The sequence below is a fragment of the Manis javanica genome, chromosome 1 (assembly GCF_040802235.1).
Source record: "Manis javanica isolate MJ-LG chromosome 1, MJ_LKY, whole genome shotgun sequence".
NCBI classification, from domain to species: Eukaryota; Metazoa; Chordata; class Mammalia; order Pholidota; family Manidae; genus Manis; species Manis javanica.
Window position 1 is genome coordinate 73,073,805 of NC_133156.1, and position 27,752 is coordinate 73,101,556.

General features: G+C 45.1%; 1 protein-coding gene and 1 long non-coding RNA gene across 4 annotated transcripts; one reads left to right on the forward strand and one right to left on the reverse strand.

Annotated features, from left to right (window-relative positions):
• Positions 1–838: 838 nt before the first annotated feature.
• RGMB (repulsive guidance molecule BMP co-receptor b) lies at positions 839–27,189 on the reverse strand. Of its 3 annotated transcripts, XM_037011948.2 has the most exons (6): positions 27,062–27,189; positions 26,501–26,715; positions 25,466–25,541; positions 22,152–22,411; positions 16,635–17,143; positions 839–4,106 (listed from the first exon to the last, which is right to left on the reverse strand). In XM_037011948.2, exons 3-6 carry the CDS (start codon positions 25,468–25,470, stop codon positions 3,438–3,440), a joined length of 1,443 nt encoding a protein of 480 aa, XP_036867843.2. In that variant the 5' UTR covers positions 25,471–25,541; positions 26,501–26,715; positions 27,062–27,189; the 3' UTR covers positions 839–3,437. The 3 variants fall into 3 exon arrangements, with proteins under 3 accessions (XP_036867843.2, XP_073089647.1, XP_017521005.3); XM_073233546.1 differs by lacking the exon at positions 27,062–27,189 and having other exon boundaries at positions 26,501–26,924; XM_017665516.3 differs by lacking the exons at positions 26,501–26,715; positions 27,062–27,189 and adding an exon at positions 25,958–26,238.
• On the forward strand, positions 17,151–25,459 carry LOC118971235 (uncharacterized). Its single transcript, XR_012130101.1, has 4 exons — positions 17,151–22,025; positions 22,418–23,289; positions 24,508–24,595; positions 25,085–25,459. It is a non-coding gene; the product is annotated as an uncharacterized lncRNA (long non-coding RNA).
• Positions 27,190–27,752: the final 563 nt, after the last annotated feature.

Consider the following 27,752-nt stretch of genomic DNA (forward strand, 5'->3'; position numbering starts at 1 on the left):
AACTTAGGGTTTCTTAGTCACTTTTTGCTGTTTAAGACAATAAATGCCTTCTTAGGTTTTGGACCTTTGCTCAAGTTCAAATCTCTCAGAAGTGGAGGTCAAGACATGAATCAAGTATATTGCGAGAATTTTTTACTTTTAAGCACAGACATCGTGATGTAGATGACGTCATGTTCGTGGAGCACACAGGTACATACTAGGTTCTCAGTGGCTGTGTCACCGTCACCTTCATTTGTGTGGTTCAGCTGGTGTAATTTTTAGTCATTCTGAATTCCTCCACATAAACACTAAGTGTAAGGATTAAGCTTTCCATTTAAGGGCTACCTGTTTCCCCCAGTCAGCATTTGCTCCATGTAGTGGTCTGCCTACTGCTTTCCTGTCCCTTCAGTTAGGCTTAATTCTTTTTCAAGCTTTTCTACCCGTTGGTATGTTGCTTGAGTGAAGCAACTTGTGATCTTGTGATGTCTCTTTTAGAGTTTCTAAAGCCAGAAGACCCTGCTCCCAAGGTGCTCCCCAGGAGTAAGTTGTGCAGTCAGTCCATGCTGCCTTAAAGAACCAAAGTGCAGGTCCACTGCAAAGGATCAAAGCTATTGCTGCAGACAGACCTTCAGGATAATACCAGCGGACCAGAGTCACAGGTACTGATGTATTTATAATTGCTTAGAATTTAAAAGGGAAAAAGTACAACAGTGATATAGTTTAAAAAATAAGTAGTGTTGTGGGCAGAGGATACAACCTAGTATCAGTAAGGATTTTGCACCAACAGCCTCGTTCCTTCTGCTGCTGAGTCTCTCAGCTCTTCCAGCAGGCGTCACTATAATCATGCACAAACATTCCACAGCATGGTATGCAACTTTATTTTTCTAGCATAATAATTTAAAGTATTTACACACTGCGCACTCACTGTTTTACACAGATACTTACTCATACACCTATGAACCACATCTAAAGGTTTCTTTGCAAAGACTCGACACACCATGGGGGTTTCCAAGCATAACAAAGAACAAAAAAATGTTTTGAGTCTTAAAGACAGCCATGTGGCGCATCTGTGAAAACCAGTGTTTTCCCCCAAGTTGAAAGCTCCTCCAGGAAACCTGTGAACAGCTACAGCTTCCATGTGTTGTCATGAAACCCTGTAACTCTTCTTGTTAAGGAGGATTTTCACAAACATGTCCAACTAGCACTTTGTCTAGAAATCCTAGAAAGCAGGAGAAAATAACCCTGGCCCTTTAGAGAAGTACCTGTGTTTCTGAAAGTTATCTGTGGGCACTCTAAAGGTTGTACAGGAACACTGGCTATAAACAGAGATAGCTCAATACACTGCCATGAGTTCTAGTGACGTAGGACGCTTTCAAGCATCCTTTCCAGCTAAATGACAGGGCCAAACAACGCAATTTCTATTAGTAGCGGTGGTTGTTCTGCTCTCCCTGAAAAGGACAAAGGTGTATTAATCATATACAATCTAAATCAAGATACATCTATTGTTATTTCACTTTTATACTATTTGCACAAAAGTAGTGGTTAGAAGTACCCTAAATATTTGTCCTTTGTTCTACTCAATTACATAACAAAATGACTTAGCTAACTACAGCTTCTGAACCTGGCACGTGGCTCCATAGGTGGACAAAAGCAGCCACAGTTCAGAGCTGGTGGTGGTGGGTCCCAGTCTAGTTTTTATGAGAGGGTAACAGGCTTAGGTTTCAAATGCATTGCATCCTTATCAAGAAAAGCAGGATACCTTCATGATTTCCCAGAATGGCCGTTATTAGTCTCTCCTATACCAGATGGTAGAGAGGTGCTTTGCCACCTCGAGATGAAACCACAGTTCCCTCCTGTGATGGGATGAACTAGTTCATGAAGAACTTCATGAAATGACATCCTCTTTTTCCTGCCAGTCCGGGCCTTTGGCAGTACAACTCATCAGCGGGATACGGCAAGAGGAGGAAGCCACCTGGCCAACTCACACTAGGTCCAGTCTCGACCCACATTACCGTGGCACTTGAAGTCCTGTAACTTTTCTTGCACGAACTTAATTAAGGTAAAGCACAAACTGTATCACTTATTCTTGGACCCAAACATTTACATTTTAGATGTAACAATATAAAGCTACCTATCCTGGAATTCACTTCCCCAGCTATTGTTTTCTCCTTTGTTCGTGCATTTTCCTTCTGTTAACAATGGAATGAATGGAAGAGGCAAGGAGATGTTTTACTTCATAGGAATTTCACCCAGTTACGTAAGCAACTGACTAAATAGTCTCCCCTTAGAATCGGTAGCTGAGTTTTATCTGATTAGGGGACCACTTGGGAGCAACACTGCTTAATGGCAATGTCTGGATTAACCAGCAGCCAGTTAGCCACACAGGGAGTCAGGGCAACGAGGCTTTTTCTACCCTTGATGCCCTCATCCGTTCCATCATGCATGTTGGTGGAAGATGGGCCTGTCAGACTGTGGCCGAGACCATGGTGCTGGGCGAGGAGGAGCAGAAAAGTTTGCGTTGGGATCTGGGCCTTGATATTAAAGAAGCCAACAGCCCCTAGTACCTGGGCTCACAAGGTAAGGGGAAGGCAGACATTGGGACAGGGAGCCGTGTGTCTCTGGGCCCCAGCAGCCCAGGATGGGAAGACTAAGAACGTGCATTTGCACAAATGATCACTAAATTTGTTTTTGTGGTGTTTGTTTAATACAGACTATAATTTAAAGAAGGAAAAACTACAGTTCAAACAGGGACGTGGGATAAGAACATCTGAAAGCTCTTGGGTTCACCAAAACGCCTAAGACACTGTCCCCACAGCCCTTCTGCTGTACCAGCCCGCAAGCGCGCAGATGGAACGACCAGTTGGGACTGTGATAGATCTCTCCTCACCTCTGAAGAAGAAGTGACAGCTATGAAGGAGCAGAGAGGGCTTCCCAGAGGTCAGAGCCCACGGCGCCGGGAAGGGGGCGTGCGCGGTCCTTGCCCAAGGAGGGAGGCCAGCAGGTGCGGACCTAGTTTGGAGGGGTGAGCCGGCTGCCCCGGGGACGCCGCACGTGCGGCAGATCAGTAGCAACGGGGTCAGGCAGGAGAGAACAGCCACAAACGTCACTGGTCCTCCTCAAGGGGACACTGTGTGGTGTCCGTGTATATGTACTATACATACTACCCAGGTACACACATAAATATTTAATATATAAAAAATAAAGTGCTTTCTAACAGGTCCCCCAGCAGGGACATTATAAAACATTTCACAAAACTGCAAAACAAAACCGATACAATCAAAGAACACTACAGCCAACATATGTGAACACAAACACAATATGTACAATCAGGTCGTGTCCCATGACAAACATCCTGTCATATACATGGTATATACATATATACTCTTTTACTCAATATATTATGACAATATATATTTAAAAATTTTGTTAGGCAAAAAAATAAAAAACAAAAGACAACCCTACAAAAACACAGTAAGGACCAAGCACGCGAGTCCCAGGCTGAGAGCCGGCAGGCTGCCCCCGCGGGGTGCCCCGGGGCCGCTGCGGGGGAAGATGTGCCAGCGCTCTCGCCTTGGGTGCAGCGCCTCCACGTCCTCCAAGGCACTGTGGGCCGCAGCGGTGAAGTTGGCATCACCGGTGGTGAGCAGGTCGAAAACACAGGACTGGAAATAGATGTCCTTCACGGGCATCTTCTCGTGGCACTGAGCGTTGGCAGTCTCCAGTGTGTAGCCAGACCAGGCCTGGGCCAAGGAGGGATGAGGCAGCGTGTGCCCCAGGATGGCGGACACCTGGCCCTGCCCGTCGTCGATGCGCTCACTCAGGGGGCAGCCGTTCACACACAGCTGCAGGTCCTGGCTCTCCTCGTAGGACATGGCCAGATCTTCAGGCATGCGGACGGCGAGGGTCAGGTAGCGCCCCAGCTGCCGCACAAACACGGTGGTCCCTATGTAGCGGGCGTGCATCTCCACGGAGTGGCCACTCTCCCTCTCCACGATGCGCAGGCTCTTGGTGTCACCGTCCCCACTGCTCGTGCTGCCATCCACAAAGGCAGCTGGCAGGTCATCGGTCACAGCTTGGTATACTTTCTGATCTGTACACTCGCGGTGGGCTTTGAAGATGATAGTGATCTGCAGGAAGGAGCACAAAGGTTAAGACGATGGGAGGGAAATGGATGGTGTGTCCTTGGGCCGCAGGCGCCCCCCTCTGCTCTGGAGTAGAGTAGCTACAGACAGACCCTCCCAGCTCAGCCCTTCGCTCCTGCCTCACCTAGGGAACGGGGGCTCTGTGAGGGAAAATAAAAAAGTCCTATGTATTTAGAATGAAAATGTAACACAAATCCAAATCCGGGGAATGTGCATCAGGAAAAACTTTACTTTCCTAAGAACAGTGTTGCTGCTGAGATCCAGAAATTTTCACTGATAGTTTATATCTTGTCTCCTAAAAACAGATGAGCCATGGTAGAGCTCTTAAAAGAAAGATTTCCAAGTTATACAGAAACTTCAAGGGACTTAATTTAATGATATACTTACTTGAACTTTGATTTCTAAAAAGATTCTTCACTGAAGTATAAAACCCTTCTCCTGACTCATCACTGCAAACCTACAGAAACAATGAGGGACCAAGCAGGCCGCTGGGGAGGGGGCCGACGACCCAGCACCGCCCCCGACACCGCCCCCCGACGGCTGGCCACGGGAAGTCCTCCGAACCTCCCGGGGACGGGTGGGGGTGGGGGAGTGCCTCACGTGACTGACTAATCCTGCGCCCGGGAAATCACTTGGCAAATGCAGAACCACACTCCCTCCCCAGCACAGGCAGAGCATAAACACCCCACACCTAGTTACAGCTACGTTCTCCCCAAACAGTGCCGTGGCCCTTTAACTGCTCAGGATTTTCTTCCCCCGCCAACTCTCAATTCTCCAAATCAAACAGGCAATTCATGGAGCGAAAACTACTGAAAATACAAAAGTTCCCTTTAGTTAGTTCATTTTCTTTGCTTAATTAGAACAATTATCAAAAAACTGAAATTTGAGCACTTCACCTCCAACCTACTCAACGTCTCTGGTGCAGGCGGGAGCAAGAGGCCGAGGGAGAGACAGAGTTTTCCGGGTCTCCCAGGGCGGGAAAGCTGTCCTGAAGAAGACAGACAACATTTTGACATTCGTGTTACTGTCAGTAACTGACGTAACAGCTTTTTTTTTCCTTCTTAAAGAAAAAGAAAACTATCAGATGACTTAAGGAGGAAGGTGGACCCGCCGGCCAAACACTCCACACATTATTCTGGATGGAGGAAACCTCCTACCTCCTTGCAAGGGACCCAATCAAAACAACAGACCCTTGTTAAAAGGACCAGAAAATGCCCCAGCTCCCTCCTCCCCACCCCTCTCTCTACAAGTCCTCACCACCACCCTCGAGTTCATGTCTCAAGTTTTTTCCCCAACTCGGCCAGCATTTGCTCACACTGTTTAATTCCACATGTTCACCCTGGTGTTACTTGACTGGAATTTTCCAGCCATTTCATTTACTTCAGCCAGTTATAAAGCCAGATCTGAACCAGCTGCATTGTAGCAACTGGCTAAATTCATATCCGTTGTTTGCAGCTGCCACTAAAAGCCAGACAATGTACTATGAAAATGCTTGGTTTTCTCCCTTCCTATTACACTGAGCAACAATTTAATTTCACTACCAGTCTTCTCGTATTTCAACACCTCCTTAACAACCTGAATGAGGTATACCAGAGATGATTTCAGGAAATTTGTTGTGCATCTGACCAGCGGGCCTTCTAGAGTGAATGGGATTTTGAGCTAGGTATCTAATGGGACTGTAAAATAGATTTGTTGGCTTTAATGACAGCTTGACAAGTGCTTTTTAAAGGCAACTAAGATCCCTTGGAAGTGAAAAGATGAATTCAAGTAAACTCTGTATGAAAGAGTTGAAAGTTAATACACATGGCTAAAATAACAGTAATAGATTTTTCATAGAATCACTATCCTCATTTTCAACTAGTTTATACTCAAAAGATTAAATGCACTCTTCTATAATAGCTAAGTAATTTGTCTTTCTAGTCTAATAAATGTCAATTTAAATCAATTTGGCATTATTTACAAGAGTTAAGTGCTTTTACACTCGCCCAAGGAAAAACAGGGGAATTAGTTTTGTTGGGACAACAAAGCGGAGAGATTCACTTCCAAATAAGTTTCCAAAAAGGCTAGCAAGGGTCGCTATGAGATGAGTGGAATAGTTCCACGTCTTACCATGTCTCTGCTGTTTTCATTTAGCACACCAATTCCACCTCAGAAGTCACTGTAGACACTTCACACAGTACCGTCCTCTGCTGGGCTTATGACACTTAAAAATAACTCCTAGGCCTCTATACGCTCAAGTAAAACTCAAAACTTGACCTCTGCACACCATCTTTACTTAAAAATATTCCAGTTCATAAACTAACAGATTTTTGTCTGCCTGTCCAATTTCCTAGGAGTGATTTTCTGTATGAGACAATGAAGCTGACATTTTTCTTGTTTCTCTTTTGGGTGAAATAATTCTTACAGAGCAGTTAGCCCTTGAATCAAAATGCTGACAGTGACAAATCCATCTCAAAACACGAGAGGGGTTTCCTGAGTGGTTTCCTGCAGTTTAAGTATGTACTGAAGAAGCACAGAGATATAATCAATGTAAATGGGGAAAACACTAGGTAACAGTTTCTTATGACAAGTTTTGCAAAGTAATTTCATTCCTCATAGAGTTACAACACAAGCTCTTAAAAAAACAAGCAATCAGCCACAGAGGGCTAGAAATTCATTTTCAGATTCTGTCTCCCTCTTCAGAAAAACAACATTTACTCATTCTTTTAATAATTCTTACTTTAAACACATTTAAAACTTGATCAGAATTTTTGGGAATTTCAAATGTTTTATATTTCCAACTAGAGCTATCAGAGTGTAAAAACAGGACATTATTCAGAACTGTATTCTAATGCTGTCAAAATAGGTAATTTAAAAAACACCAGCCGTGCTGCTTGCTCCTCCTCTATGAACTAATCCGTATGCTGTAATAACTCAGTTTGGCACATCTGTTCTATGCCACACCATTTATTATTGATGGATGGCATTTTTGTACATTTCAGACATCAGTGCCTTTTGTTAACCACACAATCCCTCTCAATCCCCAGGTCGGACAAACTGTTCTCCTGATTTATTTTTAATATTTCACTGTCTTTAATTAAGAAGACAGAGACAGCAACCACAATCAACCTTTCCACACCTGAAAGGCAATAATGATTCAAAGTTTACTATGAAATATAAAAACTTAAGAGGCACATGCCTCTCCTTTCTACCAGAAAGACATGCAAGCCAAATGAAAACAAGATAGGCAACAAAGGAAAACTCAGGCACTGCCCTGCCAACATGTGTATCTCTCCCAGGCTTGACAGCCACGCGGAGTGCTTCTCAAGACTTTCAAACAGCAGAATCCCCCAAAGTCTGTGCAGTTCTCTATCTGTGCTTGCTGTATTTTGGAAGAAACATTTAGCAGTGTTTAATCAGGCCATTTGGCACTGCAAGTGCAGGACCTCACTGGAATCCTCAAATGCCAGAACTGTACTTTTTAGAACAAGGGACTCACATCTCTTAGATCAAGATGGGCCAGCAAACTAAACAGTAACAGAAATGATCTTAGAACGCAAGGAAACACAATTTTGATATGTACATGGTTAAAATTCTGCATGTGTCAATGGAAGCTAAAATGAATTTTATTGCATATAATTAGCTGATACGTCTACTTCATCAGGTCCTGTGGGTGCAATTACAGGCTGAAAAAAAAAGATGCCTCTCAGGGAGAAAAGAAGAACATTGCTCATGGCCCCTTTTCCTCTTGCATTGCTAAGTTGCACAGCCTCCACATCAGTCCCCTGGAGTAAGCTCAAACCAAACAGTTTCAACAAAAGCACAAGCTTTAAACAAGAAAAGATACCCATGTTCTAGCTTCAGCTCTAAAACCCCTCATCTTTATTTCTAGGGTCAATTTTCCTAAATGCTGAGAAGGCTGAGCCTAGGAAGCTCTGAAGCACCACAAAGAAGCAGGGGTCCTTGAAGGCACCAGTGTTTTCCCTGGTCTCAGCCCCTTTCTTCCTCCAACATGATAGAGAAACTCGGAAGTATGGGTCTGATCTAGAGCAGAGCTACCCATTCAGGCTGGGAGGCCACTGGCCTTTGGTTACCTAAGATGGGAGAATTCGGTGTCTGTCCCTGTTTTTTGGAGCAGGAAAAAAAGCATATTCATCTAAAATAACTTTGTTTGAACAACTTCATATGAAGTGCACAGAAGTAGTTATATGTGCCATATTTAAGAAAAGATGTTGGGCTAGAATAATAACTGATGTCATTGATGATTTTCCTAAAAAATTAAGGAAAGAAATCTCCTAGGAAGGTATGAACTCAATGAACTGGTTCTCATTTTATAATCACTACTTAGCTTATTTATCAAATATTGACCTACAGGGTGGCTGAACTTAAGACCTACAAAAGTATGTTTTGTTCAGTCATTTTACTGGATTAGGACAAGATACTAACAGGAAGGAAGATGTGTATGTGTTTTAAGAAGAGGGTGGCAAATTAAAAATTTTACCCTACACTCTTTTTAGGGCTTGAAAGAAATGGTGAGAATCGACTACCTTTAAAAGTCCATCAAAACAGGCTTTTCACACCCTTGTAGAGTCTGTTTCCACAGAGCTGTGTCCCATGAGTGCTCACAGGATTCCCAGGAAATGGAGTGAATCAGACTTACTTTTCCTTCAGCGCACGAACAGGCGGCCTTGGGTGCTGGGAGGGTTCCCGGCAGCAGGAGGAGAAAGAAACCCAACCAGAGGGGAGGGACCCCCACAGCAGAGGCCACCAGGGTGGTCCAGGGCAGATGCATTACCCTCAGTGGCTCGAAGGGGCATGCAAAAGTGAAAGGGAGGCAAGCACAGGATAACACACACAAGAGAAAGGCATGAAAATGACTCCTCAAAAGTATTTCTGTACCCTTAAAACAAGGCAGGCTGGAAATATAAATAGGCTCAGGGACAGGGAGATTGGCCAGCTTCCCTGTACTGATCAGAGCAATGTGCTGAGTGGGAGAGGAAAGGCCCCTGGTCCTTACAGTCTCAGCTACTCAGAGAACTACACAGTGAACTTCTCATTTGCCATGTTCAAACTCTGCAGCATCAAAGAGGAGGCAGCAAATGTGGGAACTCACTGCTTCCAGATGTGAAGTTAGGCATGTGTGGGCACGGAATTACAGTCTACAGTGTCCTCTGCTTCAGACCAAAGGCTAAACACACTTTGAAAGGTGAAATCCAGGGCTGGAGACAACTCTAGGCCGTAGCAGGTCTTGCCTGCAGGGAGCTCCCTCCTAGTTGGGGTGGGGGTGGTGAAGGGGGGGGCAGGGCCACAGGGCCACAGACCCTGAGGCTCCAGTGGGCCCCTCAGCCAAAGCTTTCGGTCTTGGTACAGCAGAGCTCTTCCCCAAACCAATGGCATCAGCGAATCACAGCCTCTTTGATCATCTTTCAGTTTGGGGAGGTGATTTCAAAAGTGAAAGAAAGAGCTTGAAGGTCTTCACAATACACTCACACTGTCACTTCTCAGTTCAATTTCAAGTTACCACTCAGGAACAAAGTGGTTAGAAGTGGTGAGCATACATTTCAGAAACCCATTAACTGGAGTGTACAAAACAATATGCTGTGGCCGGGTCTGGGGAAGGCACCACCACCGCAGAAGTGCACACGTGTACCATGCGCATTCTCACATACAGCTCTGGAAGGAAAGGTTCAACCTTGACCATGTCAGGAGCACATGCAGAGCATACGAGCGACTGTCACACTCACTCCAGGCACAGTGTACAACTCGGCTCTTATCTGAGAGAAGTCCACAAGAAGCAGCCAAACATTCTTTTGGCTCCAACTCTTAAAATAACCAGCTCACTCTCCACAGACCCAGTTTCACCTCAAGTTCTTTCTAGACCCAACACCTGTGAGTTTTCACTGCCGGGCTTTCCAGTGAAATTCTCTATCTAAGGTGTGTGTTGCTATTCTTGTTAGTTATCCCTTACTGACAAGCTGAGCAGTTTAAAAAGTCCTTAAGCCACTCCACCCACGGGAACACAAATTCAAAACAGTGGAAGAGCAAGTTCTACTGCAATCAAAACAAACAAAGACAAAATGGGTAAGGTAGCATTTTTCATTGTTCAACACCATAGGTAACTCTTTACACACGACATCCGGCACAGGCAGGAACTGCTGGCTTAGCACTAACTGAAGCCAACAAGAAAAGGACCAACTGTCCAATGTTTCCTTCTTGCCCCTTCCTCTCAAAATGTTGACCCAAAGAAAATTTAACAGGGCGGAGAGAGAGAGACACTTGGAAATGTGACAGAAAAAGAAGTTCTAACTCTGAACGGTGGATCAGACTTGGACTCATGCCTCTGGTTTAAACTATGGAGGACTGTGGGTTTGTTTTAAAGCAGCAGAGGCCCACCCAGCTTGGGCAGGAGCTGGGTTTGTTTCACTTACAAATGGGGGCTCTGGAAGTACCCTCTTCCTTCAGAATCACATCTGGGACACGGGGAGCAGCACAGTCAGGGAGAATCAAAATACAGGCCTTATGAGATGCACAGATACAAACTTTATGTGGTTTTAGACAGTTTCTACCACCTTTTTCTATTTCTCTTCATTTCTTCAATCCGGAGAATATGAAGATGGTAAAAGATTCATATCCAGAGTAGTTCAATGGGTTTGGACAATATAGAGACGTATCCTGTTGGCAAAGTATAGCATGACCAAGGCAGGCCCATTCGTCTTATAAAACTACCTTTCACACAAAGCTACATCATACAGCTAATAATTTCTCCCCCTTCTTCTGTTCTCTTTCCCCCTCATATACTTGGAAATCCTTTTACATCCAGGCAATTTGCAGAATTATATGAAGCAAATTATATAAAAGGTCCTGGGCCTAAGACCTTTTAATCCAGTACAAAAAAAAGCTATGCAGGAAAGAGAAAAGAACAAATAAGAATACAACCACCTGGAATTATAGCCAATTTCTGCTCTTCTAATGCTGCTCTTTAATGTTTCAATATTGTCTCTACAATGAACAAATTCAGACAGGATATCTAAAACATGCTTTAGTGAGTTTTAAGATGAGACTGGAGCCTGAAAAATGGATTAACTAAGAACTGGTGACTTGACAGTCAAATTCTAGAAAGCTTTATAATATACCCAAAAGTATTATATTAAAGACCAAAACCTTACAAAGGGGTAGCTAGGGTTCTAGACTGTGCTGGCAGCAGGAAACCTGGATGTAAGTGAGGGGTCACCCAACTGCAGGAGGTGGAGGGGGCAACAGTGGGGGCGGGGCATGCTGGGTATGGCTGCCCAGCTCTCTGGCCCACTTTCCTGATGCCTTTAGCACCCACAACAACCTGCCCAGCAGCTGCACTCGGAACCAGCTTATGAACACTGAAAAGAAACTTTGAAAACGGCTGTTTGACACAGTCCCTATATTCTCCACCAACAGTGGCCAACTGCAGTTATGTGCCTAGACTGCTCATTCACCTCTGCATCTCCACACACAGGCTGTTTCACACTGGACAGTTCAAATGTAGCACCAAATCCAGCTACATCTTATCAGAGAAATGATTATTCTGAGGAGAGAGCTACAACTACTGCCTTCTTTCCCATCTGTTCCCCAATATGCCTAATGAGACCTAATATTTCATAGTATCTTATATTTTTTGGCATTTTGCAAAACAGGAAGACCATGAAAAGGAGCAAATCTTAAAGAAATGGCAAGAATCGCCTGTATTACAGAATATCATAACAAAGAGCTGTCTCTGATTTTAAGAATCAGTTACAATGTTATCTGCAGACAGTCTGTGCTCTCTGGAAGGAAAGGGCTCCATATTACCAGAGCAGGTATCCCCTCAGGAGCAATGCTGCAGGCAGGAACAGGGTTCGTATACTCAAAACAACCCTGCCAATGCGAGGGTGAAGCATCTTCCTTAATGTGAAAGAGTAAGGATGATCACCATTGGGTAGCTCACATAGTCTCCATAAAGATACTAAAAACATAATAGGTCACAAACACTTGGCCACTAAAATGCACTAGGTCTGGGGTTGAGAGAGGACCCATTGCTAAACCTTGATCCACAGATACAATTAAAACAATAGCTGAAATTCAGCCTTTGCAATGCAGGCAGGTCTGCCCTTGATCTTGGAACCAACAGAAAATGACCCAGAACACTGGTTTACATGCCTGCATACTGTTATGGAATAAAAGCTCCGTGCTAGGGGCCATCAGAAGGAGGCGAGGACCCGACTCAGGATCAAGGCGCCCCCAAGTGAGAAGTGTTTCCGTCACAGGAGAGCACCTTGGGCTATACAGCTGGATGAAGACAGAGAGCAAGAATGAACCAACTGTGTTAAGTCTTCCTACATCTCTGCTATCAAACGGTGGAAGTTCTCCAGAATTTTTCAAAAGTAGAGTTCGAGAATTAGGGACAATTGTAGACTTTAAAAGACACCTGACAGACAAGGACTCTTCTTGTGTTTTGGACGCGCTGAGCACTACTGCCCATGGGATTACCAGGAGCTGATGGCCCACGGCAGCCACAAACACACAGGAGGACCTCAGAGTGCTCACTCCCTGGCCAAGAGCCATCAGGCGTGGTCAAGCATGCAGAACACATTTTTTTTCCCAAATGCAAAATGCCTTAAGGTAAACCCTTCTCTCTCACTAAGGGGTGAAGCAAGGAAAAATCTGTAGCAGCAGATCTATACAAGGACTTGCTGTCATCCCTACTCCCCCTCCTACCTGTAATTTTGTTTTACTGAGATTGAAGGATAGGATAAGAAAGCTGGAGTGATGGGAAATCACATGATTACATTAAGACAGAAGAAAAAGTAAAGCAAAAGTATCTAAATTACCTGTAAAAACGAATTTTAAGAAATATTGCTAGTGTTCAGGTGTGCAACAACTGCATTCCTGAAACTTTTTGGGAAAAGAATCATTTTAACTGCACCTGAGAGACTGGTGATTTCAATGTGTGCTACTAGAAATTTATAACATGTAGAATCCTTTTATGAAATAATGTACTTCAAAATCATCTTGTGTAATCATGATGTATACAAACCCTTACTAAAGCCACTTAAACACAGATAGGCGCACAGACTGAAGTAAACAGGAACTGAGACTAAGGGACGGGCAGAGCGAATGTGGACGAGGAGGACAGAAGTCCTGCATCCCCACAGATGACCTGGTTTACTTTTCTGTGAGACCAGGGCAGCACCTGTCTCTGGAGCCAAAACACTTGGGCTACCTCCTTCCCCCAAAACGGAAACTGCTTTTCTTTTGTGTCTTCAACTCTGCCAGTTCTAATCCTGTCCCTCTACTCTCTCCCCTCTAGTGCCTCAGGCCAGAGGCCACCTCACACAGCCAAAGGTGGGGAAGATGGCCCTGAGCCGAGGTGGGCCTCAGCCAAGGAGTGCACGTGTGCCAGGAGCCCCTGAAGCCCAGGGTGGTGCAGAGAAGAAACACCAGTCCTGGCCTCCCCTTTGGGAACACCTACCCAGCAAGGTGGCCAACCAGGAAGACTCTTCTGGAGAGAGAGAGCCGAACAGGCTGGCTAGCAGAAAGCATAACAAAAACTTGGCAGCCTTGAAAAAGCTTACCTGCATACACCATGATCAACTGGAAAGCCACCCTATATTTCCCAAGGAAGTGGCGAGAAGGTACACTGGGCAGAGGAGACCACACCGTCCAGCATGGCAGGCCTAGCTGCCCTAACAAACAGCCTGCCATGTGGAAAAAGGAAAAGGCTTAGCTAATAAAAGGCCCCTTGAGTACAATGACTTCATTTTCTTTCATTCTGTTTAGATTTCTCCATCTAAACTTTGTCTTTCTGTGATAAAGAAAGGTGGAACTTAGGGACCAGCAGGCTCACAAAGACAGGCTTGAAGTTGGCTTGCCCAACAAGCCAGGTTCAGGTGCCCAGCACTGAGGAACTGTCTTAGGGATCTCACTGAGCAAAACACCCCGGCCCAGCACTTTAATTTAGTGCAGAAGGTAGTGAAATGAAGGGATGCTTAAGTACAACAATTTCAGAATCAAAGGTGGGCTGGCTGGCCTCTAGGATATCACTGGTCAGTCTTTAAACCTAGGGATACTGAGCACAGGGGTCATTAAAATGCTTGACCCCCAGATGATACAGTATCTGCAGTGTGTAGTGTTGGGTTATCCAACAGCTGGTCCATGCACGTGTTTAAGGTCTCAGTAAAGCTGGGACTCATACAAAATCTCTTCTGAAAGATTGTATTAAAATAAAATATTGCAGTAGACACCAAGGAAAAAAAGGTCTTTTCCTCTGTGGGACTTAATTCATAAGTACTTTTTGCCTCATATTGTTTTTATTTTCATTACCAACATTTTTTCATTGCTTAGACTTTTTCAAAGATTTTATTTTGGCCTGAATAGGTAAAAGGAAACCACACTGCAAAATCTTAGGCCTCCACCTGGCTTCCAGGGCACAGGTCAGAGGTCATAGCAGATTGAGACAGGCCCTCTACAGTAACCTTCCAGATGCTTTTAGAGGCTTTGGGAGTCACAAAAAGAAGGAAAAAAACAAACAAAACAAATGCTAGGAGAGGTTGTGAAGCCATAATCTGTTGCTGGACAGTCACCAGATGTGGGAAATACTTTCCAATAGTGTAAGTAAAGGCCAAGCGTTCTCATAATCTGCTTGAATGTATGTTGGAAGACAACCCCCACCCCACCTCCTTTTTTGGAGTGGGTGAAACCTCTGATCCTACCAACCTGAGAGACTAAGAGCTGTACTTCTTATTTATTTGCTGAAAACTATGACAGATCCAATCCCATTTGAAGTGGAATGATCTTAAATACTTCCGGGGCAACTGTTCTGCTTACATACAATTAACGCTCATTAAGGTAAGTGACTGTGCTCAAATATTTTCACCATGATAAAAAAGTACGTAATTCTGAAAGGTTGACTAACAAACAGAATGATATGTAATCAGATGGAAGGCATGAAAAATAAAATTTGGGGTTTGTGAAAAGAACCAGTATTTTCCCATACACATGGCACTATTTGAATGTTACCCTTCTAAGATGTCAATTATTTGCACAGTCAATGATGATTTTCTCTATTCCCAATGGAACTGCCTTCTTGAATTTTTAGTGTTGTTTTCCCAAAGACTATTCCCAGATTTTATGCCCTATGACTTGGCAGCAATGATGGATTTTTGGCTATGGTTTGTCACAATTTACAACGAATATGTATTTTAATATGAAGACTGGGAGAATTATTTGCATATTTATAAAAACCAAAGAAAGTAAATTTGAGATGTAGGGTTTGGGAAGCAGGTTTGAGCTTTTACTGGGAGTTGAAGTGTAAACATTTCTGAGTTCCCCTAAGATGTCCAGACAAATATAATAGTCTTCTTTGTTCAGAGCAATGACTTCTAATCTTAGATTTGTGACACCGCTGGGTGTCTCCAGATACCTCTGGAGGTGCTGTAAAATTCCCTCCATAAAATGCTAAGTAAAATAATTTAAATCCACTTAAAAAATATGCCACCGTTTGGAGGCAAGGATGATGTTGTGGAAGTAAAAGAACCATCATAGTAAGTCCAACAAAAGCTTAATCCTTGAATCATATTTTAGTCTAAACCAACTTATAGGAATAGATAAAATAAAGAAAAATTTAAATGAAGACATAATTTGTATGTGTGATTCTGTGGTTGGGGAAGGAGCTGGGTACTTGGGACACTATTTTTGTGGAAAACCTGTTTTGATCTGTTTATTACTAATGTCCGAATTAGCACTGACTGGCAATTGGAAACTCAGTTCACAGCCACTCACCACCTACTTGAACTATGACAAGTGACCCTAAAGGTGGCTTAGAGGATGTCTATTCTGTATTAGTTTCTCTTTAAAACAAACAAACAAGACCCATGGACGCTGGCAGTTAGGCAGGGTAAGCTTAACTTACTTTGTCAGCTTTTCCCTCAATTTCTGACTGAAAGTGTTACCCTGAGAGGACGTGGGGTATGTATACTGCTCTGGGGTATCCCCGTCCTCCACAGTCACTGGGGGGTTAGCAGCTAACAGCCAAGCAGTTTGCCACTGTGAAGCCGGCTTACTACCACTGCACTTCACTATAGCTTCCAAATTTTCCTTAACAAATGTTTGCTGATGGCTTATTACCTCAGGCTTCACAGCTCTCTTTATTCAGAGCAACCACTTCAGTCATCTGATAAACCTGAACAAGGATTTCTTCAAGAGTTTTACATATAGGCACTCAAAAAAGACATCACTGAAAAAAAAAGTTTTCATTAAACAGGCCAGCCTTTTCCCAAGAGAACTCCACTTCTGTTTACTTTTTGTTTTTCATACCACTGCCTTTTTAAATTTAGATCCACATTTTACAGAAGCCTTAGAATTCCAGTGATAAATTCCTTACCAAATAATTTTCATTTAATCCTTTATCCACCATGTTGCCAAGACTTAAGAAAAGTTTCTTTTAAACTAGGTCTTTTGTATCACACTTTGAAAGTTGTCTCACAAATCAAATATCTGAAAGTTTTAAGAAAAAAGTATACTTACCTTATTTGTAGCAGTAGCCCTGGATCCTGGGACCACCGGTACATTTGTCACTTGAACCGAAAGATAATTATTATCTATGAGTGGCCAGGCCCCTTCCACTTTGCATGTCTGGAAGTGATCCTTGAAAGTTCTAAGGTGAGGATCGCCGAACAAGCCACAAAAAAGGTAGCTGGGAGGGTTCTGGCTCTCTCCCCTGGGCTCTCTGGCTCCTGTGTGGCTGTGATAGTTACAGGGGTCATGCGTCACTTCAGGGTTGGTAGAAGATGTAGGCCCATCCTTGGAACAGTTCCTCTGGCTCATGAGGTCACTGATGCCCAGCACAGCAGAATGGTACACCAGGTTACCACGGCAGGCTTTTGAAGTTCGCTGGGTACAGCCGGCATAGGCACGCAGGGCCTTGCAAAACTCAGAGTCAAAGCCATCAATGGCAGAGTTCAGGTGTGAAGTCAGGGACACAAAGTCTGTGGTACATTTCTGGATTCGACATTGGGCTGGCTGTTGGCAGTCACCTATGGCAAAGAAGATAAGACCAAATATTTTAAAAATGCTACATAACTTCCTGAGCTACATGAGAAAATGACATTCCCCTCTGGGAACTGTTTGTTCTATTTCATATACTCCTATTTTAAGGTCTTCAGAAAGAAGGCTGCATTGTGCTTCTGTCTCTCACAAATTAAGCTCCTCGGAGAAAAACTGCATGTGCTTAGTTAACTAAAAACTTTAAAACACAGCCATTGTGAGTGAACATGAGCCTAGTCCACTGTTCATAGGTTAAAATTACAAGGGCATGGTAAATGAAATATTTTATCAACCTGGCTATTGTTCACAGATTTTGAGACATTTGCTCTAATGCCAAGCCAAGGATGTGAACTTTGTTTTGATTTTGAAAACTGCACAAGTAATTTGCTTGAGAGAGTACTGTCTATGCATAAAACCATGATTAAAGTTTCCACATTTCAGGTAGGGGAATATCTATATTATAGCATGATTAGTCAAAACACCTTTATCTGATTCTATACTGCTATAGGGTAAGAATGTCAAGGAAAAATTCAGGTACTGAGCAGTCCTGCACTTCCTGAGTGATGTTTATTAGCAAACTGTATATAAACTGACACTGAATCTCCTGGTTTCCATAAAGTGTAAGTATTCTCTTAAAAAAAATGATTCATTTGACCTATGTATTCACTTCTTCCTTAAGATTTATAACCCTAGGATCCCAGCTCCTAAGCAGTTCATGAGTAAAGCACACTAAATTCAAAAAGTATACAACACTGAAGTCATGCTGCAGAGACAGATGATTGTACAGACTGCCATTTTTTTTTTCCAGAAACATAACCAGAGAACTACAGGACACAGAATTCTTTGAGTTTATATAAACTTTTTTCTCTTTTCCTTCAATTAACAATTCATATAAACTTAATGATTTAAGCAAAGTTAAAAGAAGTAATGAAAACCAAGCATTACTGCCCTACTATTTAAAAAGTTAATTTTCAAGTGATGTTTTGCCAATGGCTTCTCATGTAAAAATGTATAAAACCTCTCAAAGTACAAAAAACACAAGATTGCCAATACTAGGCTAGTCGCATGCACCAGCTTAATACTCTGTTCCATAAAGTGGGAACACGAGAATTACTAAAAGGAAAATGTTTTTCTTTATCATCTACCTCAAATTTTATGGAAATGAACTGCAACATGCATTTGTGTTAAATATTCTTTATAGGTCTCTAAACTATGCAAGAAGTCTCAATCTCTTAAGTCTTAGGCTCCTCATATGAGCAATGACACAGATATTCTAAAACGATCTTTGTGATCTTTTCCAGGCATAAAATATAATTCCTGTTCTAAACAGGGGAAAAAAAATATCAAGAGTCAGTAGAGTATTATTAAATGTACAATTATTTCAAGATGTGGGCATAACAAACTTCATGGATAAAATCAAGATTTAGGACTTTTTCCAATAAAGACTTAAAACTAACCCTAATATCACCTTAGAAAGATTATTTTAATATTTTCAGTAAACTGTTTCTACACCTGAACATAATAGCCTATAATCTGTTTCTGGCTTCAGCAGCAGAGGAAAGGGTAGGACGTGAAGACCTCTCAAGACACCTCCCCCGATTTTTAAATTTCAAAGACAATAAAAGGAAAAATGCTTAAGTCTACATTGGCTATTCATTTTAACCTGAGTAAAAGGGATGAAAATATTTTAATATTTTGGGGCTATGAATTTATAACTATTACTAAAATTGTACTTAAAAAGTAGCCCCAATAATATAGCTCCTCATATTACATATCCTCTCTCCAAAGTAGATGAAGTCATTTTCAGCTATTTTTACTCAAAAAGCAGAAATGGTAACAACCCCCACCCCAATGAATTCACAATCCCCTAAGGCATTAAAGCCATTTTACAGATGGGAAAATCAAGACAAAGGGATAGTCAAGGCTTTGTCCTCATTGGACTATAAACAGCTGGCTAGTATGAAACCCCTATGCGGTGCCTCTCTTCAAATCCCATTATCCTTCCTTCGCATGTCACATCTCCCCTCAATTCCTGTCTCTCACATTAGTACTTGATAGCTTAGACAAAGACAAGTCACTACTGTATCATTTTTTTTCTTTTAGAATCAGATACACAGCAAGCAGAAAGCAAGGAAATAAAAACTGGGCCAACCTCACTCTAACGAACAGCTCTTAGCCTACAAATAAAGGACAGCACAAGAACTTTCCGCTAAACCTGCAGTGGCTATTTGTTCTTTTTATGGTCTATAAAATCTATCCAAGCACACATTTACTTATAATTATTTCAAATTGTCATAAAATAGCAAAAGTAAGAACAGCATGGAAATGCTGATGCAACTGTGAAGAAGGGAAGAGAAGCAGAATTTAGATTCCCAGCTCCTTTTTGGTCTGTCTCCTCCCTGCCCCCAACCCTTTTTCACAGCAGGTCGGTGTTGATTCCTTTAGAAAATCCCACACAAAACACAACTCCTTGGGTTCTTTTGTTTTGAATGTGGTTTCTAACAGCTTGCTCAGATGATGGGAGGGAGGAGGGCTAAGGACAGAACAGAGAAAGAGAGAGACAGAGAGAGACAGAGAGAGAGAGCGAGAGAGGGAGAGGGAGGGAGGGAAGGAGGAGGGAGAGAGAGCATTTGGATCAGCAGTTTCAACCCCATTGCAGCCTCCTGAATAATGACTAATTTGCAGCATACACCCAGAAATACCCAGGCTTCATGAATTTATAATGACAATGCACACTTTGCCTGTTACAGGCAGGCAGTAAAGTAAGCCTCCTGTCAAAATGCCAAGACAATGCAGAGCAGAAACAATCTTGAGGATGTCGCCAAGAAGGCCATGAAGTTTATGAGTAAGCAAGTAACTCCCATACTGAATCTCTATTCAGGAACTGCAGAGGTTTGCTTAAAAGAAAAAAAAAGGAATAAATATACTTTCTTCATTTTCCAAGGGCAGAGCTCAGAATGTGCAGTTACAGATCTCTGATTTTCAAGATGGATCATCTGGGAAAGGTGTGATAGTATTTTCACTCCAGTTAATGAAAATACATACATTTGTGGTTCTAGGGCTTTTGTTAACGATTCAGACATAAAAAGTTCACCATTCAGGATGGATTCCTCCATGCTGGGACTTCATGTGTGAAATCTGCAGCACAATCAGTTCAAAATAAAAGAAACAAGATATGCTGAGGCTGAATTAAGTGAAATGGGGAGCCTTATGGGGCACCCAGGGAAATTATATGGATCCAGGCTTAAAATGGGGCAGCCCATCTGCAAGGAGCACTGAGCACTTCCTGCTCTCAGCAGAAATGAGCCCTGCATTTCAACAGCACCACTCCTCAAAGACATCTCCAAAGGAGCCCTCTCTTTTCTGTAACCAGATTAACTGCTGCCCTCCAAGAAGTGGTCCACAGACATCGCTCACTACAGCCAACTCTGGGTAGAATCTAAAAGTGACCTTAGAGAGGGCACATTAACACCCCGAGAGAATTGTCACATTCCAAGTCTTGAACTACTAAGCACCTTAATTTTCTAAACCTTTAAACTAACTTCTTAGTTCTTAGGACTTTCATGGGACCAGCAAAGAAATCATCAAGGACTACATTCCAATCTTGTCCTAAGGCCTTACAGCAACAATACCCAAGCAGTCAGGAGGGACACTGTCCTGCCTAGCACTTCAATTTCCATTTCAAGAAACCTACACTTTGACATTACAGCTACTTATTTTTTACACAAAATAATGAATTCATTTTTTGACACATCATGAACAATTTCCCATGTAACTGTAAGTAGATTGGCATTATTTTCTAAGGTTCTACAGTTACTAATTTAAAGCCTTAATCACTGTAAAACTTGTCACTGCATTCTTTCTTAAGGCATCAGTCTGCTTTCCCAAGCGACAGTGTTAAAATGCAGCTTTTATATCACAACGCAAAGTTACACAAGTAAATTAAGTGGTCTCCTCAAATGCCACATTTCTTCCCCATTACTTAAAAGACCTCCCTGATTTGTAGCAAGTCTGCTTGACTTAACAAGAAAATGAAAATTAATCCACACAGTTGGATGGCATTGAAGTTCAGGATTCTCCTGATCAGAGAGAGCCCTGTGACTTCTGTCATACAAACACAGGGCAAGAAGATCTGGAAAAGCTCTTTTTAGTTAGGTATCTAATGTCACAGTTATCTTCAAACTAAAAGATAATTAATCTTTCAATTTAGCATTAACTCTTTGTCTAGACAAACTCCTATAAGTGTTACTTATTTGTAAAGAGCACCCTAGATTTTGTCCTCAGCTTTGAGATATAACTGCCATGTAACACTGAACTGACGAAACAATTTAAAAAGAAAATAGGTATCACGCTAGGACGCTCATCTGTAGGGTTAGCTCGCCAACAACAGATTCTTCACGGCTGCTTCCAGAGCGAAAGCAATGGCTTCCAGGAAGCAGTACGAGATCTGTCAACCCCTCCTGGAGACCCCAAACAGGCGGCTCGCCACAAAGTACGAGTTTTTCCAAACGGGCTGAAAGCGGAATTAAAAGCAGCTTTCACAAATGGGAAAGAAATCCGTTTAATGAAGTTCAAGTTACTTCGAGATTAACTTGGTTTTCAAACTCTGGTGAAAATCTTTCCATCTTGTGAGATTTCTTCGCCTCGCCGCCACCCCCAACTCCAGAGTAGCAGCACAAGGCTCCTTGTCTCTCCTGCGAGGCGGCGGCGGAAACCTGATCCCAGCCTGGCTTTCTGTAAACACCGGCGCGCAGAGCCATAAAGCATCCGGAACGTGTGTCCCCGGCGCGCAGCCCGCTCCCGCCCGCTAAATCTCGGATCCGCGGCCGTACCCAAGGGGTGGCCGAGGCGGGGCAGGAGGACGGAACGCGGGTAAGAGGCCTCTGCGCACCGTCGGGGAAGGTGCACGTCGGGGGCCCGGGAGGCCTTCCCGGCGCGCCGCCCCTCCGCCCTCCGCCTGCAGGAGCGGGGGTTCGGGAACAAAGCGCGCGCCCGTACCTGCATGGAGCAGCCCGAGGCCGAGCAGCAGCAGCAGCAGCGCCGCCAGGGGCGGCGGGCAGGGCCGGGGACGGAGGCGCTGCTCAGTCCCGGCGGCGGCGACGGCGGCGGCGGAGCAGGAAGGTGCTGCTCTCAAGCCCATGCCCGTCCATGCAGGTCTCGTGGGCTCCGGCGAGGGCGGCGGCGTGGGCGCCGTGGGGGGTTCGGGGCCGTGGCTGCGGCATGGGCCGGGGGACGCGCCTCGCTTCCTCTTCTTCCTCCTTCAGGCCCGTGTCGGAGACCGGCCGCCGCCACCGCCGCAGCGAAAAGCGCGCCGCGGGCGGAGCGAGGCGGCGGCGGCGGCAATGGGGTGCAGCGGCATCGCGGCGGCCGTAGGCAGCAGGCGGGGGAAGAGAGGTCGGGAGAGAAAAGACACAAAGACCGTGAGTGAGTGCCCAGCCCGGCCCCGAACGCGCGGGCGCTCCGGCCCCAGCCAGCGTGGGCTCTGCGGGCGTGGACCGCGGGTGTGAACCAACGGGAGGCGCGCCCAGCCCTGCTGAGCAGCTGCGGGCGACCCGGAGATCTCTGCGCGACCGCCCCTACGATCAATCTCAGCCCCGCACTGCCGCCCCGCCCACTCTACACTTGCCAATCCGCGTCGTCCCCACCCCGTTAGCGCACCTCCCTCCCGTCTCATTGGCTGTGAGCACCGGTCGGCTGCCCAGCCCGCCACTCGCAGGTCCCAAGGCGTCTGTCCCCACGCCTCCTCCCGCCTCCCGCCTGCTCAAGTGAATCCGAGTTCCGCGTCCGCCGCCTTTGTGTCCCGCCCACCGCGCCGGGCCCAGCCTCCTTCCCGCTCCCTCTTTTTCAGCCTCCGCCCCCTTCCGCAATTTACTGCTTCTTCGCGCCCGGTAGAAACAAGCGAGGCACTTCTCTCCCGCCGGCGTTACAAAAGAAATGGCCTTTGATCCCGCCTTGAATTAATGTGACCGGGTTCAATTTCCCGCCAGGGATTTTATTTATTTATTTTTTTAAATAACCCCACCCTGCCTCAAGCTCTAGGTCCTTGTAAGGAGCAGGCGCTTTTACCCAGCGGGCAGGTCTTTTCACAGCCAATCACATCTGCGGGACCGCGTTCCCAGCGTGTTGCGGACTTTTGGTAAAGCTTACACCCAGCCGCTTTGGGAATCCGACTATGACCTGAGGTCCCGAAGAGATCTGGTGGGCTTGGGAAGGTGCCCGCCAGCTCCCAGCGGAATTCTCTGGCAGCTGTGCGCGGCTCCGGTGTTATCGTTCCTTTGACATTTCCCTACCTGAAAGCCGCAGGGAGGGGTTACGAGAGTGGACGAATTTAAACGTGTTCGGTTACAGTGTAATTAGATTAATGGAGACAGTTTTTAATGCAGTGTAGAATACTTATGCCACGATTTGTTGTTGCTCAATGGCTTTCCCACAGATTTTCATAGATTTTTAGCGGGGCAAAAACAATTGTCTGCCAGAAAAGAGGTTGCTGACTGAGGATTTAGGGAAGCATGTTGTGAGGTTGATGATAGGTTACAATTTGTTATCAGTAAGTGTGAAGTGGTATCTATCTACTTTCAAGAACAGCCTCAAGGCTGGGAACCACTTCATACTTCCCTCGCTTTTGTTGTTCCCCAAATGGCTCAGAGCTGCCATTTTAAATTCAAACTTACATCCAAAGCTTAGTTTGCAACTCTACCGGCCGCTTAGAATCTCTAATTAAGATTTTCGTGTCAACCACGTACACGTTAGTAGTCCACATATTACGATGTGCTAATCAATGGACCAGGATAATTGAGGGCAAACCTTAGATCACTCGTTTACTTATTAGACACGTAATGCATTGTACAAATCACTAGGTTCCTAATGAAGGATGTCTGTCTATTTTTACTGTAACTTTTCATTACTATTACACACTATGATGACTCAAGTGATAAACACACCTTTCACTGCCCAAGATATAATCCAAGCCTGTGTACATCCATAGTATGCTTGATAATAGCTTCACAGTTGCCTGGAGAAATGACTTTTTGGAAAGTTCTCTGGTATGATCTTTAAATAATACCGTGGAGTAAATACTATTAGACCAAAATTTTACTTCCATATAACCAACGAAATGGAGTTGATGAAATGCTAGTAAATGTCTCTTAGAAAGTGACCATTTTTTCAAAGTATTTTGCTAACAAAGATTAACAGTAAGATGTTTCTTTTCCCTTAATTCAAGATTTAATTTGACCCCAATAATCATATTCAGAACACATAACCAAGAGTTAAGTGTCAAATTCAGTTTAGTTTGAGTCTTTTCGCTTGTGACTTTCTGTATTTTTCCCTTTGCTCCTCTTATCCTGTTGCTTAGGTACACGGGTGCTTTGGATTTTCTTATCAATAGAGGGCGTCCTCGAGTCACTGCAAATCCTGGTGTGAAATGGAACTGTTCTTTAAAGGTGAAACTTCATTTCTTCTAAGGTCCTTTACTGCTCCTCTGTTGTAAAATTTGACAAGCTCTAGATTTACAAGCCTAACATTTTACTTTTTATTGCTGCATAAGTGTCCAGGGGGAAATGTTAATTTTCACAATTAAAACGCAAGGTGGTTCCTATTTTCAAGACATTAGGTCAGTTGACACACACGCCGGGTAAATTCGGACTATTAAGCAAGATCCCTAATAATCACGGAAACCAAGAGCGTGAGGGAAGGGTCGCGTATAGCGCATCCATTCCTCCACATTAAATGCTGCATTAGTTAATGAGGATTTTATGACTCTTCAAAGAACAATCTGTGTAGGGAGCTAGAATACATACATAAAATTGATGACTTATAAAAGTTTTACATTTTAATCAGGAAAAAAAATTCAGTTAAGTGACAGCTTGCACAACTCACAGATGCCTGTTTCTTGCCTCTTGTACTCTTTCTCCCTTCGCCTTTGTTTTCAGGAAGGAAAGATGAGACCAGAGCAATGCAGTGAGGGGACCCAGCAAAGCATCCCATGGTATTAATGTACAAGTGGATAGAATTAAAACACATGTAAGCAACATTAATGGAGTCTAAACAAGATGCGGTTTCTTTTCCTGAACCTATACGTGATGTCGTAACTGCTCCCCTGTTAATATATCTCCATTTCCAGAAATCTAACACGAGGGTCTCTGTCTGCTTACAAATCACCTGGGGCAGTAGCTCGGGGTTGCGATTTGTGCAAACCACTCTAGAGTAAGGGCTCCCCTCGGCTCCCCAGTCCATGTTGTACGCAAAGCAGGGGCTGAAATAGCCCGGAGTCCGACAGCCCAGCGGCAAGCAGCTCAGTGTATTGTACTTACATCATTCTTAACCCTTATGCTCCTGGAGGGGGCTTGGCGGGATCAGGGGGCCCCCGAGCTCCGGAACACGCAGGACCTGGGTGTGAGAGAAGAACCCCAGAAACCGGCGTGAGCTTTGCGCCCCCAGAAGATGACCTGGGGCGTGCGTGGGGCTCATCACCCGAGCATACACAACCGGTCCCCGCGATCCCTGCGGGCTCCGCCGTGGCTCGCGCGGCTCAAATCAGCAGGTGCAAAAAGCATTTGGGAGCCGCTTGCCAGCGCGCGGAGGTAATGCGCTTCCTGTCCATTTATCTCAGGAAACCAGCGCAGCCTTTCCTTCCAAACAAAATTAACCTCTCATTAGCCAGCCACTCACTCCCCAGAAGGCCTTAAAAGCTTTACCAGCTCGCTAATGTATTTAGGCTTTTCTTCCAGGCAAACGCCGCCGAGGCGGTCACTGCCATCAGCCCTGGGGGTTCCTCTGGGCTCCTCCAGGAGTCAGCCGCTTACCTCCCCGCAGCCTGAAATCTTGGAAACTCTGGCCAACCCAGATCCCAATTTGTAGCACTGGGCAGTCCAGACACCCTGAACGGATTTCATATCAGAAGCAGCCAAACAAGTTCCCACTAATTTCACGATCGCCCCTCATATCAAATTCTCAGCTATCCTGTCTTCAAGGAAGGGGAAGGGTACGAGGAGGAACTTCAAAGGCCAGCTGTCGCCGGGTCGTGGGCGCAGACTGCCCTTTGGAGCGCCAGCCGTGTCCACAACGGTGCGGGAAGCACCGATCAGAGGTTTGGGGGGTAGTGTAAGCTAGGATCTAGCGGATGCCAGGAGTGCAGAACCAAATGTGGTTCTAGGTCTGCAAGTGACAAAATGGGACCTTTGCAGCGCTGGGGTTTTCTCACCCTGCCCCCCCGCCGCCCTGAGGCTGGCAGATTTATACCACACAGGTGGACCGAGACCTAAACCAAACAGTCCCGGCTGCTGCCTGCCGCCCGCCCCCCACGTCCCCCTGGCCCACCGCAAACTTCAACAAAATAAACAACTCACCACAGGCATTCCCTTGTCTGCTGCGCGACGCTTCCCAGCTGGGAAAATAAGCCTCAAGCCACGCGGCTGGAGCGCGGAGGGAAGGCAGCACGGCCCCCGCCTCTCTCCCCCAGGTGGGAGCCGCGATAACCCGGGACCGCTCCCCTCGTTCCCCGACAGCTGAGCGAGCGTTCGGCCAGGGGCTTCGCCCTTCCACCAGCGCAATCTTTCTGCCACTTAGGGGAGGGGGCGGGGAGGTAAATCTCTTAATTCCCTTCTGCTTTCTCCAAGCTGCTTTCTCCTCCGGTCTCAGAATAGACCAAATTTAGGGGCGTCCACTCCACCTTGCCGGCACCACACCGCCCCCTGCCGACACTACCCGGATCTTTCAAGAGCGGCTGCAGGGTAGCGGGGAGCGATGTCCCAGAACCCCAGCCTCCAGATCTCAACTCACTCTCGCCTCTCTCACCCTCCCACCCTAGCCCGAAGTCCTGCACAAAGACCCCTTTCAAGCTGCCAGCGCCACCCTCCGCGCCGCCCTCCAGTCCGGCCGCGTTGCCTTGGCCCACCCGCGGCACCAACCGGTTCCCCGTTGGTGACTGCCAGCCGTCGCCGGGGCAGGGCGGCAGTGGCCGCCTGAATGCTGTTCCCACTACGCGCCTCTGCATGGGCGCAGATGCGGACCCCGTCCCCCTTGCCACCACTTCCTCTAGCTGTCCACCAGTGGTCACACAATGCAACCCTTCTCTCCATAAATGATCTTTGAAGTCTTCCTAGTGTGTATAATAAATGGGGCAGGGTTGGGGGGAGGTGGCAGGAATGGTCCTCTGGACTTCGGCTGAAATAAGGAATCCAGGGATCTTTACTGTTCCCCTAAGGTGCCCGTGTGGCTTGAGTTTACAGTTTAAGAAAGGCCAGGATAACGATTTGGGAATTACGAGGACAGAGAGGATTTAAAGAAACACCAAGGACAGGTAATGCAATTGTGTTATAAAGAACAAGCCCACAAAATGTTCGAGGAACGACAGACGACAGTCACTTGGATAAGAGTAGAAGGTGTGGAGGCGAGAGGGAAGGGATTAGCTTTTTTCCCCAGGCTAATCTTCCAAAGTTGAAAATAAGCATCACAAGTATTCAGCGGTAGTTATTGTTCTGTGCGTCCAATGTCTGGGACGAGCAAGTTGCTTCTTATTCAGGCAAATGTTCACAAGCATCTTGATTTAGGCATTTCACGGTTTGCCTCTTGAGCAGTATCTCTGACCCTCTCCAGCTT

What these genes read in the sequence shown, in the direction of transcription:
- RGMB (XM_037011948.2), bottom strand. An exon ending in CCTCGGGCTGCTCCATGCAG is followed by an intron (nt 17,144 to 22,151) that starts GTACGGGCGCGC and finishes TCTTTGCCATAG; the next exon opens with GTGACTGCCAACAGCCAGCC. An exon ending in GGGCTACTGCTACAAATAAG is followed by an intron (nt 4,107 to 16,634) that starts GTAAGTATACTT and finishes TCCTTCCTGCAG; the next exon opens with ATCACTATCATCTTCAAAGC.